Below are 14,452 nucleotides of genomic sequence, written 5' to 3' on the forward strand. Positions count from 1 at the left end.
TGGGAGCTAAAGGTATGTCGGACCAGACACAGACTCCAGTGGTTGACAGTGGGCTTTTCCACCCCTGCAAGTTGACAGGACGTAACCTCAGCCCAGCCGAGGTGGGAGATACAGCTAAACACCCCTCACAAAAAAGGAACCTCAGAGGGGTGTCCCAACACTTTTCTAAAAAGGACTAGAAACACTCTTCCCATCAGCCCAGGGGAGCATTAAGGAACCAGGCCATTCACTCAGGGCTGCAGATGGTGGAAAAAAGACATCCATGAGAAATCTAATTATAAGCTTATGCCACATGTGGATGTAGGATCTGAATGTATACACCTTATCTGTAAAGCAGGAATTCCAAGCCAATAGTTTATTTAAATTGCCTGGGTTAGTAAGATCCGAAGGGCCTCAGCAGAATCAAGTATAAAACCGCTCTCCACAACCCTGGACACACCAAACCCCCAGGGGGAAAACACTCCATTAAAAATGAGCTCACAGTCAAAAAAAACAAACAGCACAAGACATGGCTCACAGGAGGGAAAGCAGCGGATAAAAGAAACAGGTGAATAGTATCGCAAAGGCTGGAGAAAAGAGATGACTCAAAGAGAAGCCATGAAATAGATGTGTTTAACATTATAAAAAAAAAAAAGTACAGAAAAGAGATGACTCAAAGAGAAGCCATGAAATAGATGTGTTTAACATTATAAAAAAATAAAAGTAACATTATAAAAAAATAAAGATAAAAGTTTAACATTATAAAAAAATAAAAATAAAAAAATAAAAGTACATTATAAAAAAATAAAAAAAGAGATACATATAGAAGTTCACAAAGGAGAGATTAGATACAGTGGGGGGAAAGCACTATTCAAAGAGAAAATGGCTAAGAATATTACAAAATCCAGAAAACACACCATTCTAAAACTCATGGTCAAAAAAGAGATAATAATGGAAATTTTAAAATACTTAGAGCAGGATGATAATAAAGATACTTCATATCAAAACCTCTGGGATACAGCAAAAGCGATGCTTTGAGGGAAATTTATACTTACATCAGAAAAGAGGAAAGACTCAAGATTGATGAGCTAAGTGTAATTTAAAAGTAAGAAAAAAGGACCAAACAATAGACTCAAAGAAAGCAGAAGGAACAGTAAACTCAAAGAAAGTAATAAAGATAAAAACAGCTCTCAGTGAAAGAGAAAGCAAAAAACAATAGAGAAGCTAAATAAAGGAAAAGTTGATTCTTTGAAAAGACTAACAAAATAGACAAATCTCTGGTAAAACCAATAAAATAAAAAGAGAAGGTCAGAAATAAATAATAATATGAATAAAAAGCTGACATAACTACAATAAAGTAGATGATAAAAGGATAACAAAAACACATCAACCACTTTATGGCAATAAATTTAAAAACAGATTAAAAACAGAAAAATTCTTAGAAAAATATAATTGACTAAAACTGATGTAAGAAGAAATAAAATTTCTGAATAGTCTTATAAATCTTAAACCAAAGTGATAATTTAAAGTCTTCCCACTCGGGGGAAAAACGGGGGATGTCAAGAACATTAAATTTTATAGACATGTTCTACCAAACATTCTAAGAAGTACTCATTTCAGTTGTATACAAAATAAATAAAGGGATATTCCCTCTTCTTCTATACTCCCTTATTTATTCTCTGAAGCCAGTGTAACTTTAATATCCAAACCAGACTAGGACATACAAAGAAAAACTACAGGCCCGGGCTTCCCTGGTGGCGCAGTGGTTGAGAGTCCGCCTGCTGATGCAGGGGACACGGGTTCATGCCCCGGTCCGGGAAGATCCCACATGCCATGGAGCGGCTGGGCCCGTGAGCCATGGCTGCTGAGGCTGCGCGTCCGGAGCCTGTGCTCCGCAAAGGGAGAGGCCACAGCAGTGAGAGGCCCACGTACCGGAAAAAAAAAAAAAAAAAAAAAACTACAGGCCCATTTAACTCATGCATATATATCCAAAAATCCTAAATGAAATACTAGCAAACAAATTCTAACAGAATATAAAAGAAATAATACACCCATGATCAATTCAGGTTTATCTAAGAATGCAAAGTATTTTAATATTAGAAGATATCTAAATGTCATTTACTCATCAACAGTCTAAAGAATAAAAATAATAGGATCATTCTAACCATTAAAATCACTAAAATACATTCAAAAAATTCAACAGTCATTCATAATTTTAAAAAACTCATAGTAAAATGGAATTAGAAAAGAACTTAGCTTGACAAAAATCTACAAAAACATACAATATACATCATCCTAAATAGGTAAATGTTGGAAATGTTTTCTATCCTTTAAAATCAGGGTAAGGGGACTTCCCTGGCGGTCCAGTGGTTAAGAATCTGCCTTCCAATGCAGGGGACCCGGGTTCAATCCCTGGTCGGGGAACTGAGATCCCACATGTGCGGGGCAACTAAGCCCATGCGCTCTAGAGCCCGCGCGCCACAACTAGAGAGAAGCCCGCGTGCCGCAGCTAAGACCCGACGCAGCCAAAAATAAATAAATAAATATTTAAAAAATAAAACTAAAATAAAATCAGGGTTAAGGAGACGATAGGCAGTATTATCACTTCTATTCTTCATTCCACTAGAGGTTCTAGCCTGTCCAATAAGAAGGAAAAAAGAAAGGCTTACTCAAGTAAAAAAAATTACCATTGTTTGTAGACAGTATGATTGTCTACATAGAAAACTCAAAAGAATCTACAATTAATAGAAATCATAAGAAACGGTCAAGGTAGCTTATATAAAATCAATATATAAAAGTCATCTTCATTTTATACAGCAATAAAATCGCAATGTGAAATACACAACTTACAATAGAAACTTGCAATAAGTTTAACAAAAGACATGCAGAGCCATGCACAGATAATAATAAACTATACTTAAAGACATTGAAGAAGATCTAAATAAAGGAGAGGTATTTCAATATAACAAATAGGAAGGCGTCAGAAAGATTCAGTTTTCCCCAAATCGATTTCTAGATTCAATGCAACTCTGGCGAAATTCTCAATGGGTGAACTTCTGTTTCTGATAACAGTAGAGAAGTTTAATTCAGACTATGCTTCCTACATAAGACATCTTTAAAAATCTGTCACATATGTTTTTTTAACTCTTCTTGAAAATCAAGAAAAGAGCTAACTGGATTAAGATCAGGAAGAGGATGAGAGTAAGCATAGCACTGGAGATACTTTTTCTCTGGAACTATCTAGTGATATTGAATAGGCAACCTAGAAGATGAGATGCAATTTGGAGTTTGCAGAGTTAGGCTTAACAAAAATTGGAGTCTAACACCATCAAGGGGGGGAAGCCTGGTAATCTACAATCCTCATTGAGCTAGGATCCAAAAAGACTGCACCACAGAAATGAGGAAAAAATATAAATAAACCAACCTCCACATGGACTGCAGCCCAGTTTCAGGCCATCTGGATGGCTCAGAAAATCTCAAGTCCTGAAATTGTATTAAGATGATCCTGGGTTGCTGGTGTCACCAGGACCTGGCAAGAAGTGAAAAATAAAGTCATCTATAGAGGAAAATAACATCTTTCTTGGCCTCAACTTATTTCCACAAATAATTTTTCTAGTACAATGTCCAGTACACAATTAAAGGAAACCAAGCACTCTAGGAGACAAGACAAAATGACAGAAACTAGGAGAAATAACCACAGAAACAGACACATGGGATCTCTAGAGAATGGAATTCCCAAACACAGACTATAAAACAAGTATTTTTACTATGATCAAGAAGATAAAACCAAACTGAAAAACTTGGCAAGAAACTGAACTCTATAAAAAGTGGCACAGCAAATTTGAAAAGGGACCAAACTAAAATTCTTGAATTGAAAAATAAATAACTGAAATAACCAGATTAATGGTTTTGATAGTATTTAAGATACAACTGCAGAAAAATTAGTAAAATGGATTACAGGTAAAAATGAATGAATGAATCAATCAATCAATCCATGAATACACACATACATACAATCCCAAAAGAAGCACGGAAGAAAGAAAGAGAGAAAAACACAGGAGAGAAGAGACTGTGCAAAGAATACAGCAGGAATACAGTGAGAATACATTGAGAAAGTCTTACGTACATTTAACTGGAGTCCCTGAAAAGTAAGAAAATGGGACAGAAGCAATATGTGAAGAGATAATGGCTCAAAATTTTCCGAAAACAGGTGAGGGATTTAAATTCAAAGTTTTAAGTGTCCCAACAAACCCCAGGCAGGATCAATAAAAAGACATCTATGCAAACCTTACAAAGGTTTCCAATCCATGCTACACGCCTGACTTGCCTGGGAAGGCTACTTGGCACCTCTGACGCTCAGTTTTGTAAATACAAATTACAGCCTATTTCATAGAAATGGTAAAATGATTAAACGAGATAACACGGAAGGTGCTTAGCTTGTCGCCTGACGCATACTTTCTGTAACTAGCTGTAAACGTTGGCTATTGTTGTTATTTATCATTAACACTTGCCGTACCAAGTTGAAATTCCGTGTTTACCGGGCTGCGCCAGTGACGAGAGCAAGTGGCCTTTTTGCACCCCAGCAGAGGGCACACAGTAGTTGGTGCAGGCATTCAAGAAGGGAGACTCCTCACCCCCAGTCCCTACGCCAGGCACTTGACAGAGGACTTGGGGTGCAGGGAATCTTCGAGCTCCACGCTCACCCTTTGCGGCCCTGCCCACCCACGCACGACCACGCCCATTCCCAAGGGCCTGAAAAGCAGTTGCCTAGCAGCGTGTACTGCCCCGTAACCCCGGCAGGAGGCCTGGCCATGCCCAGGAACGCGTTGGTCATCATGCCCTAGGGGCTGTACAGCTCAGTCGGCCTGTCAGTGGAGCACCGCACCTACCTCTTGGAGGGCCTGCTAGGTAGGCAGCTGGGCGCCAAAGGGCCACCCAGCTGAGTGCGCCCAGGTACACCGCAGCCTCTGAGCATCTGTACAGGCTGTGCCCTCTGCCTAGACTTCCTTCATTCCTCAGACCTAGACCGAGTGCCACTTCCTCTGGAAAGTCGGCCCTAAGCCCCACAGCTGCAGGATGTTTTAGCATCTTCCTCTGGCTTCTGCTGCCTCCATATTAGAGCAGGAAGAAACATACACTGTGAGCCCACTGGGTGCTGGGTAGTAAATGCAAATTACCTGGATAGAAAATATTACATACCCTGCTTTACACATTGGGAAACTGAGAAGCAGGAATATTAAGTGACTTTTCCAAGGTACGTGGCTGAAAAATGGCAGAGAGTCTGTCCCTTGATCATCCATTCATGCAACAAACCTTCACTGAGCAAGTAATATGTGTTGGACACTCTTCCAGGTACTGGGGACACACTGGTGAACATGATACGTGTCCTTGAAGTGACTGTGTCATTGTTGACTGCTAACTGACAGCTGTGCCAAGGCTCTGACACAGGAGCGTAATCATAGTGGGACCTGCCACTGGCCATAATTGGAGGGGAGAGGACAGAGATCTGGAAAGGTTTACTTGCCTGAATTACATCTGAGTTGAGCTTTAAAGAATGAGGAGAAGTTAACCAGGTAAAGGAAGAAAGAGCACTCCAGGTAGGGGGACTAATATCTGCAAAGGCTGGAAGCATGAACAAATGACCTATGTATTTGTTGAACTGATGGGAAGATGAGGCTAGAGAGGTGGACAGGGGCCAGATCCTGCAGGGCTGTGTAGTATTAGGCAGGGGAAAGAAACTGTGGCTGCTGTGAGTAGAACAGATTAGAGGGGGCCAAGAATGGAAGCAGGGAGACAAGGGATGGTTGTGGTGGTCCAGGGGAGAGATGATAGTAGCTTGGACCAGGACAACCTTAAAGGGGTGGTGGATTAAAGTAAAAGTAACAGTCCTCCCTAAGAGGATGGAGATGGGAGGCGAGGTTCAGGGGGCTGTGCTCCAGATCCAGTCAGTGTCTGGCTAGAAAACCCTAGAGTTTACAAAACCACTGTTTGAACTAATAAAAAAAATCAGCACAGTTTAACTATACAAAATCAACACACAGGACTTCCCTGGTGGCGCAGTGGTTAAGAATCCATCTGCCAATGCAGGGGACACGGGTTCAAGCCCTGGTCCAGGAAGATCCCACATGCTGCGGAGCAACTAAGCCCGTGCACGACAACTACTGAGCCTGCGTGCCTACAGCCCGTGCTCCACAACAAAGAGTAGCCCCCGCTCGCCACAACTAAAGCCCACGCGCAGCAACGAAGACCCAATGCAGCCAAAAAGTAATTAATTAATTTAAAAATATCAACACACAACAATCAATTGTAATTCTGTAACTAACAATGAACCATCTCAAAAGGAAATTAACAATTCCATTTACAATAGCATCTAAAAGAACAAAACACATATGAACAGATCTAACCAAGGAGGTGCAAATCTTATACACTGAAAACTACAAAAATTGCTAAAAGAAATCAAAGAAAACCTAAGTAAATGGAAAAATATACCATGTGCATGGATTGAAAGATTTAATATTGTTAAGATGACAATACTTCCCAAAGCAGTATACAGATTCAATGCAATTCCTATCAAAATCTCAATGGTGGTGTTTTTGCAGAAATGGAAAAACTCATCCTAAAATTCATAGGTAATTTCAAGGGACTGAGACTAGCCCAAACAATCTCAAGAACGAACAAAGTTGGAGGTATCACACTTGCTGATTTCATAACTTACTCAAAGTTATAGTAATCAAAATAGTGTGGTACTGTCATGAGGATAAATATATAGACCAATGGAATAGAATTGAGAGTCTAGAAGTAAACCATCACCATTATAGTCAATTGACTTTTGTCGTGAGAGTCAGGACTGCTCAATGCGTAAAGAACATTCTCTTTAACAATTTGTACTGGGGAAACTGGATATCTACATGAATATCTTTTGAATGAAGTTAGACCCTTATACCATATATAAAAATTAACTCGAAATTGATCAGAGGTCTAAATTTAGAAACTAAAAAACTCTTAGAAGGAAACATAGGGGCAATTCTGAATGACCTTAGATTTGGCAAGTATGTCTTGAACACCAAAAGCATAGGCAACAAAACGAAAATCAGAACAACTGAAATTCATTACAGTTAAAAACTTTTGTGCATCGAAGGACACTACTAAAAAAGTGAAAAGACAATCTATAGAATGGGAGAAAAGATTTGCAAATCATATATCTGCAGTCAGGACCTCTCATTGTCATTGGGATGCTTAATAGGCATCTCGGACCAATATGTCCAAAATATCTAAACCAGACTCCTAATACTCACCAGTCCCTCCTGCATTTTTTCCATCTCGGTTCATAGCAGTGCCATTCTTTCACTTACTCAAGCCAAAAACCTTGCAGGCATCTTTCTCTACTCTCTTTCCCTCACACACCCCATCTAGTCTAGCAGCACATTCTGTTGGCTCTATCTTCAAAGTATCCCGACAGAATTCAACCATGCCTTAACCTCCCTGCCATCACCCTCGGTCTCTTTGTCCAAGCCACCATCAGTCATCTCTTGTTTGGATCACCGCCCTGGCTTTCTCACTGAGCCCCCTGCGACCACCTTGTCCCCTGCAGTATGTTCTCAAAGCCAGGTGATGCCATTAAACGTGAGTCAGAGCATGGCCCTTGCCTCCGAGAACATTCTGGTTGCTCCTACAGTGGGCTGCCAGGCTCCTGATGACTTCCCTGACCTCATCTCCCCCTGTTGCTACTTACTCTCTCTGACCAGGGCTCGAACCCGTGTCCCCTGCATTGGCAGGCAGATTCTTAACCACTGCGACACCAGGGAAGTCCCTGGTCTTTTCTCTTTACTATCTCAGCCTTCAGGTCTTTCTCAAAAGTCACCTTCACAGACAGGTCTTCCTTGAGCATCTCCATTGACAATGTCGACACTTCCCTCAGTCTCCCTCTTCCTTATCTCCCCTCCCTCCTCTTTTATTTCTTCCTAGCGCTCATTGGTATCCAACATAACATATATTTCACCTATTTCTCTTGTTATCCTTCTCTCCTACCGGGATGAATGCTTCAGGGGCTCAGGGATTCTTGTCTGTTCTGTTCTCTGCTCTGTCCCAGGGTCTGGAACTGTGCCTGGCATATCTGAAGGACTGATAAATACTAGTTAAAATGAACCTGCATGGAGCGAACGCTGGAACCACAGAAGGTGAGACTGGAAGAAGCAAGGAAAGTCAGAACCAGGCAGACCACAGGATATGGGCAGTGGTCCCTCTGAGGGCTGCAACGGTAGGAGAGAATCTGGAGGTACAGAAGGCAAGTGAGATGAGGAGTTCAAGAAGAAAATAGCTAATAGGCACCAAACTGTTAGCAGGAGTTATCTCTAGAAAAAGATAAATCCATGGTTGATGAAGGACATAGAGTGTTCCCAAAGACCTGTGATGGGAGGGGAAGTTGGCACAGTAACTTTGGGGGGCAACCTGGCAGTGTCTTAAAATTTAACTGTATACTGTAGAATCCAGCTACTCCATTTCTCAGTTTCATAAATATATAAAAACTCGCACATGTACATGGAAACATGTCCATGAAGATTTTCTGCATTCCTTGGTCATCTTGAAAAATTGGAAACGACCGGAAAAAGGAATGACTGGATATATCGCAGTACATCTGTCACATGAAACGCAACACGGCAGATCTGTGTGTACTGATGGGGCTGGATTGCCACAGCCATTGTGTTAAAGGAATAAAGCATATTCCGGAATTTTATGCACACTATGATCTCACTTCCACTGAAAAAGACAAAAGGAGGGGGAGGGGAAGAATTATAGGCGATTTTTAAATCTGTGTCCTTTTCTGTAATTTTTAAGGTTTTTAAGAACCCATCAGTCTGCATTACATTTATAATCTGATAAAGTTTTAGAGTTTAAAATATGTTTTTACCAGCACAAGTGTTTTAAGAAGCAAGAAAGGAGATAGATCAGAGCATGAATCTGCTGGAAGGGTGGGGGAGAACTGGGTGAGCCACTGAATGTGCTAATGGGTCTTCGCCTCTGACGATGCAAGTTCAGGAGAAGGTGGGCAGAGGCTCCAACTGCAGGAGGTAAAGGAGTGGTAGAGATGAGGAAATAAAGAGCCCAGGCAGCTCTTCCCACAGTAGGGGAGGGGAAGGCATATTTTAAGAGGATCAAGGGGAGAATTTTTATGATTGAAGGAGACTTGAGTATTGCAAGGTATCAGCAGGTGGTTGATTTTTAAAGTTAGCTTTGTACATCCCTGAATGGTAGTTCATATAATACTGGCAGCCAACACTTACTGAGGGCTGGTGACAAATGCTGGGGTGTTAACAGAAGCAAAGCAGGGAGCATCTGCTCCCCTTTCTCTGTTCAACACTCCCCCCATCATTTTAGACCCAACTAACATCACACCAAGCACAGAGTGGTGCATTTGCAGGCTCTCATTTGTAAAATCTGCCTCTGAGTTCTGTGCATTTCTTTAAAAATCATAGCCCTTTTATCATTTCCTGAAACCCTGCTGGCTTTGGAAATATGCCTGATCTTTCCTGAATTTACCATGCCTTAAGCAATCTGAAAAGTTTATTTCTTTCTTTATTACCCATGAATTATAATAGCTTAGCAAAAGTGTCCTGACTATGGCCTCAATACTGATGAAATTAAACTAACTAATGCTGAACAAGAAGTGTTAATTTCCCTCGCCATGGTTGTGCCTTGCCTGCTGTACTTAAGTCTGCCAAATGACCTGCTAAAAAGGAAAAGACTCATAAGAATAGAATCCATCCTTATTTAGCTAAGTTGCTCTGTGTACCATCCCCCTGTCCCTAGCTATGCATTAGCTACACACGTTAATAGTCATTGGCTTTGCATCTGTGCCGAGCAGAGGAGGGAGAGATGCCTGTCTGTTTGCCTTGACTTCCTAGCCAGGAACATGTAAATCATTTGCAGGTGGCACACGATTCCACCAGTACTGAGAAGAGGGAGGCTTTTCCATAACCCTCCAGTTCACCCAGATCCCCCTTGAAGAATGAGATGCCACTTCAAAGAGTCAGGTTTTCTGCGGGTGGCCTTACAGCTTCTGGTTGATTTATGCTGGAGTTTAGCCACTGCCTTTGCAAAGACTTTGTTGCATGGAGTATATTTATCTGACCTTTCTTTGAATAGACAACCCATAGCAGCTCATAGGAAAAAAATGTGTCCTCCATATAGAGAGGTGGCATTTGGATGAGCTGCAGGAATTCTGGTGCTTCTCCGAGTTTGATCCCTTAAGCCTGCACTGGCCGCCCTGCAGCTGGGCTCAACACATCCTGGAGTGGTGAGAAGGGGACAGGCATCCTGAGGATGAGTAGATGAAGTAGACTCAGAGGTGGCTTATCGCTTTGATAAGACTCAGATTTACGTCACTCGGGGTCCAAAAGAATCGTTGGAGGTGCCCAGTGCCATTAGGAGCTTGTTTGTTCAACAAGCTGTATTAACACCAGGCCCAGGGTGGGGCGGGGGGGAGGATGGACTGTGGTCAGTGAAGGAGACACGGGGCTTTGTAAGGCAAAATGAGGACTGACATGGTATGATGAGGAGGATTTCTTCCTGTGGGACGTCATTTGCTCAGATGTTGAGGCATATTCCCATTTTTGGCACTGCCACCACCTCCATAGGGTGGGTTATTCGGTGGATTAAACCCTATTTCTTAGGTAAACCTTGCCACGAAATAGTGCTGCTGTTCTCATAAAACAAACTCCAAACGCAGATGTTACATGAGGCTTGGTGAGATGTGCTCTGCAGGGAAAGGGCCATAGCAGGTTGTGGGGTACACACCTTCCCGGGTCTCCTTCTACAGAGCCCCTCCTCCCTTACACTCCCGGTCACAGGGACCGGCCCCAGGTGGAACCTTCACCCCTTCTCTCCAGAACCCCCAGGATTTAGAGAGCTGGTATTATGTGTTATCAGAATAGAGGCAGCACCTTGCCCCCAGAGGTGGGGTGTAAGGTGGGCACGGAGAAGCTGTTTTGTTCCTGATTTCTCCCAATCAAATTGAAGTACATGTCCCAGGAGCGTCTTCAGACAATGCAACGCCAAGGTCATGGAGGCCAAATCGCCTCCTACCTACCAGCTTGCAGCTTTTCCCTCTCTGGCTATAACTCCCCTCTCCAGAGGGGGCGCTGCTGGGGGAGTATCTGATCCCCAGAATTCTCTGCCCACAAACTGCCTTCATGCCTCCCCGGACGATTCACTGGCCATTCCAAACTGGGTGGACTGCTTCATTTAAACAAGTCACTGGTCCAAACTGAGTGCCTTCCTCTAAAGATGTTTAAGAACAAGACACTTAAATAGGATACAATAACATAAATATGCCAAAGAAAAAGATGCCGGTGTTCTGTAGAGAGAGGTGTTAGCAGCAGTCACAGGGACAATTAGGGCCACCACTGGGTACCCAAGGAGCACTATCTTGTTAATGGAGATCCTCGCTGAGTTGCTTTTTGAAGTTCCTTTCCAGAAGTGAAATTAAAATCACGCAATTAAAATGTTCACAGTTGGGGCTGGATGTTCTTGAACTGATTGAAAGAGAAGAAGTGGACATGGCAACATTTTGAAGCAGCAATTGTCTCTGTAATTAAATGCAATTAACTGACATAGCTGTCTGCTTTTCTCCACATAGGACTGATTGAAATGCTAAGACTTTAAAAAACATGCCCACCATCTGATTTCTCTTTCCATTCTAACCACAATTCTCACCAACGAATGAAGACTGCCAAAGGTGGTGATTTAGTGAACCAACCCTAACACTGAGGTTATAGGGTGAACATATCAGGAAACGTGGGGAGAAATGTGTTGGAGAAAACAGAGCTCCAGGCTGTCCCATGCACATCATTTCTCCTAAACCCATATAGCCTTGCATTTCCACAATAGAGAATAAATCTAACAATTTTCCCATAGCTGATCTCTAGGAAAGGAGCTGTTGAATGTAAGTAATAACCAAAATGCAGATTCCAAAGGGGAGAATAAAAATTTAGTCCATTAGCTTTAAAAAAATTTTTTTCCCTGATTTTTATAGAAAATCTAGAATATGCTAAAAGAATTTTTTTAAGTTTCTCATAATCTCACCACAGAGGGATAATCACTGGATATTTTCTTTCTTCCTAATATATACACATGAATTGCACTGAATACATATTTTTATTGATTGATTGATTGATTTAGGCTGCCCTGGATCTTCATTGCTGTGCGTGGGCTTTCTCTAGCTGCAGTGAGCAAGGGCTACTCTTCATTGAGGTGAGCATGCTTCTCATTACAGTGACTTCTCTTGTGGCAGAGCACGGGCTCTAGGAGTACAAGCTCAGTAGTTGTGGCGCGTGGGCTCTAGAGCGCACTGGCTTTGGTAGTTGTATCGCACGGGCTTAGTTGCTCCGCAGCACATGGGATCTTCCCAGACCAGGGATCAAACTTGTGTCGCCTGCATTGGCAGGTGGATTCTTAACCACTGGACCACCAGGGAAGTTCCTGAATACACATTTTAATATATATTATACATGTACCCTGATTTTTTGCTTATATTACAAATATTTTTCTTGCTATTAAAAATTTATAAACATTTTTGAAATGTCCAAATAAAATCTCATCATATGCATTTGCCACCATTTACTTGACCATCTTCTTATTATTGGGCATGTAAGTTATTCACAGTATTTTGCTATTATAATAGTACAGAAGGAATATCTTGTTGCAAAAGCCTGCCTTGTTGCAGAAGTCTGTATTTCTGATTTTTTCCTTAGGGAGCTTTCTTATAAGTGCAATTTCCTGGGCCAGAGATTAGAATCATTTTTTAATTCTAATTTTTGTGAGGCATTTGAGGCTTTTGGTATGTACTTCCAAACTGCCCTCTAGAAAGGTGACCAGTTTATATTTCCATCATCAGGGTAAGACTTTACCTAATTCTGTAAATCCCCTCCAACACTGAGCATCACCTCTATAAGAAAGGCTCAAAACTATTCCTAGAGAAAGCTCATATTTTCACTGATCATATGGCTCTGGGGCAAATCACAACCAAAACAAAAATTTTTCAGGTCTCTGGCTGTGCTTCCCAGCAAAGGGGAGGACACATCGGGGCCAGTACCAGGTGGGCACCCACCAGGGATGTTGAGTTACAGCCATGAACAACTGGAGAGCAGACCAGTCGCTGCCATCCATGAAGACACCTGCATATCAGGTTCATCTGTCCCCGTGGCACCCACATCCTTCCCCATCTTTTCCAGCTGTGTTGGCTAAAGATGGACACCAGGCCATCCTAGAGAAGATAGAAGACTGGAATGTGGTGGAACTCGTGGTGAATGGAGAAGTTGTCTTCCACTGCAACATCAAAGACTTGGAGTTTGGGAAGCCCTTCCCACCAGCATTTTGCCTTCTCTGGGGCATTTCCATTTCTAGTTGAAGTGGTCGATGTGTCCTGCCCATATTCAAATTGGGTTTCTTTCTGAGTTTTAAATTCTTACTCAAAGCCCCATGCTCTATGGCACATGAATGAGCGCATCCTAAACCATACACAGTAAAGTGCTTGATGCTCTGGGCTTCTTCCCAGAACGCTGGAAACAGAAGAGGGATGGAAAGAAAATGAAGTTTTAGCTCTAGACGTCAAATAGGACTGTGCAAATTTAGGGAGAATAGGTTGTTTAGTAGTTTTTCATTTTAATAATGTGTGTTTTATTATTATTTACCTTGAAAATGGTTTTTGTTCTGTTTGATTATTCTATCTAGGCTAGCTAAGACGATCAGAGTTGATATGCCGGCAGTGTATGGCATCATCAGCTACGTTCTATGGATTTCTTTGCCTCAGAGAGCTTCTGGCTCAGCAGGCTGGCATCATGCATGCCTCACTGTATGCTCAATGTAAAAGCTTTCCCAATCCACTAATACTCTACAAAGGCTGGGACCTTTGGAAATGCTCTCCTAGTGGAAGCCGTATGTTTGTCTTATATAACGTGACATGGTATACAAAGCTGGCTAAAAGAAAATTATACCTATTTCCCCAGGAGGCGATGGTAAACTAGACCCACGGTGCAAAGAGGCCAGCAGAGCTGTACTAAATGCCTACTGATCTCTTCATTGGAACAGGCATCTGAAGTCAGCAGAAGAGCAGGTGCCTCCCGCCATTCTGCAGTACAAGCAAAAGCGGCCATTCCAGGCCGTGGATGCTGGGCTCAGGCAAGGCAACGCACCCTGTCCTTCAGCCTGCACAGCCAGGTTTCTCACCTGGCTGCAAGGAAACGGGGCCCGCAAAAGTAATAAAACCACACCATCTGCAGCATCTCTCAATCTCAACCCATAGGGAGAGCCCTCCAATATCAGGTACACATTGAGCTTGAAGGAAATAAAATGCAATCTAATAACAAAGCGCCATCCCTTGCTAATAACGCAAAGTTGCCAGAAGCATCAGAGATTCCACTGTATAGCAGTGAAGAGCTAGGAAGAGGTAGAATTAAGGATAAGGCAGGAGGGGGGT

General features: G+C 42.1%; 1 protein-coding gene across 1 annotated transcript; it reads left to right on the forward strand.

The window, feature by feature from the left end:
* Window positions 1-4,790: 4,790 nt before the first annotated feature.
* On the forward strand, window positions 4,791-14,047 carry CUNH10orf53 (chromosome unknown C10orf53 homolog). Its single transcript, XM_027098527.1, is given in 3 exon segments — window positions 4,791-4,887; window positions 13,209-13,327; window positions 13,982-14,047. Coding segments are annotated over 3 exon segments (282 nt in total).
* The last annotated feature ends 405 nt before the right edge of the window (window positions 14,048-14,452 follow it).

Source organism: Aethalodelphis obliquidens, unplaced genomic scaffold, assembly GCF_003676395.1.
Source record: "Aethalodelphis obliquidens isolate GAN/ISIS:26980383/991018 unplaced genomic scaffold, ASM367639v1 scaffold124, whole genome shotgun sequence".
NCBI lineage: Eukaryota > Metazoa > Chordata > Mammalia > Artiodactyla > Delphinidae > Aethalodelphis > Aethalodelphis obliquidens.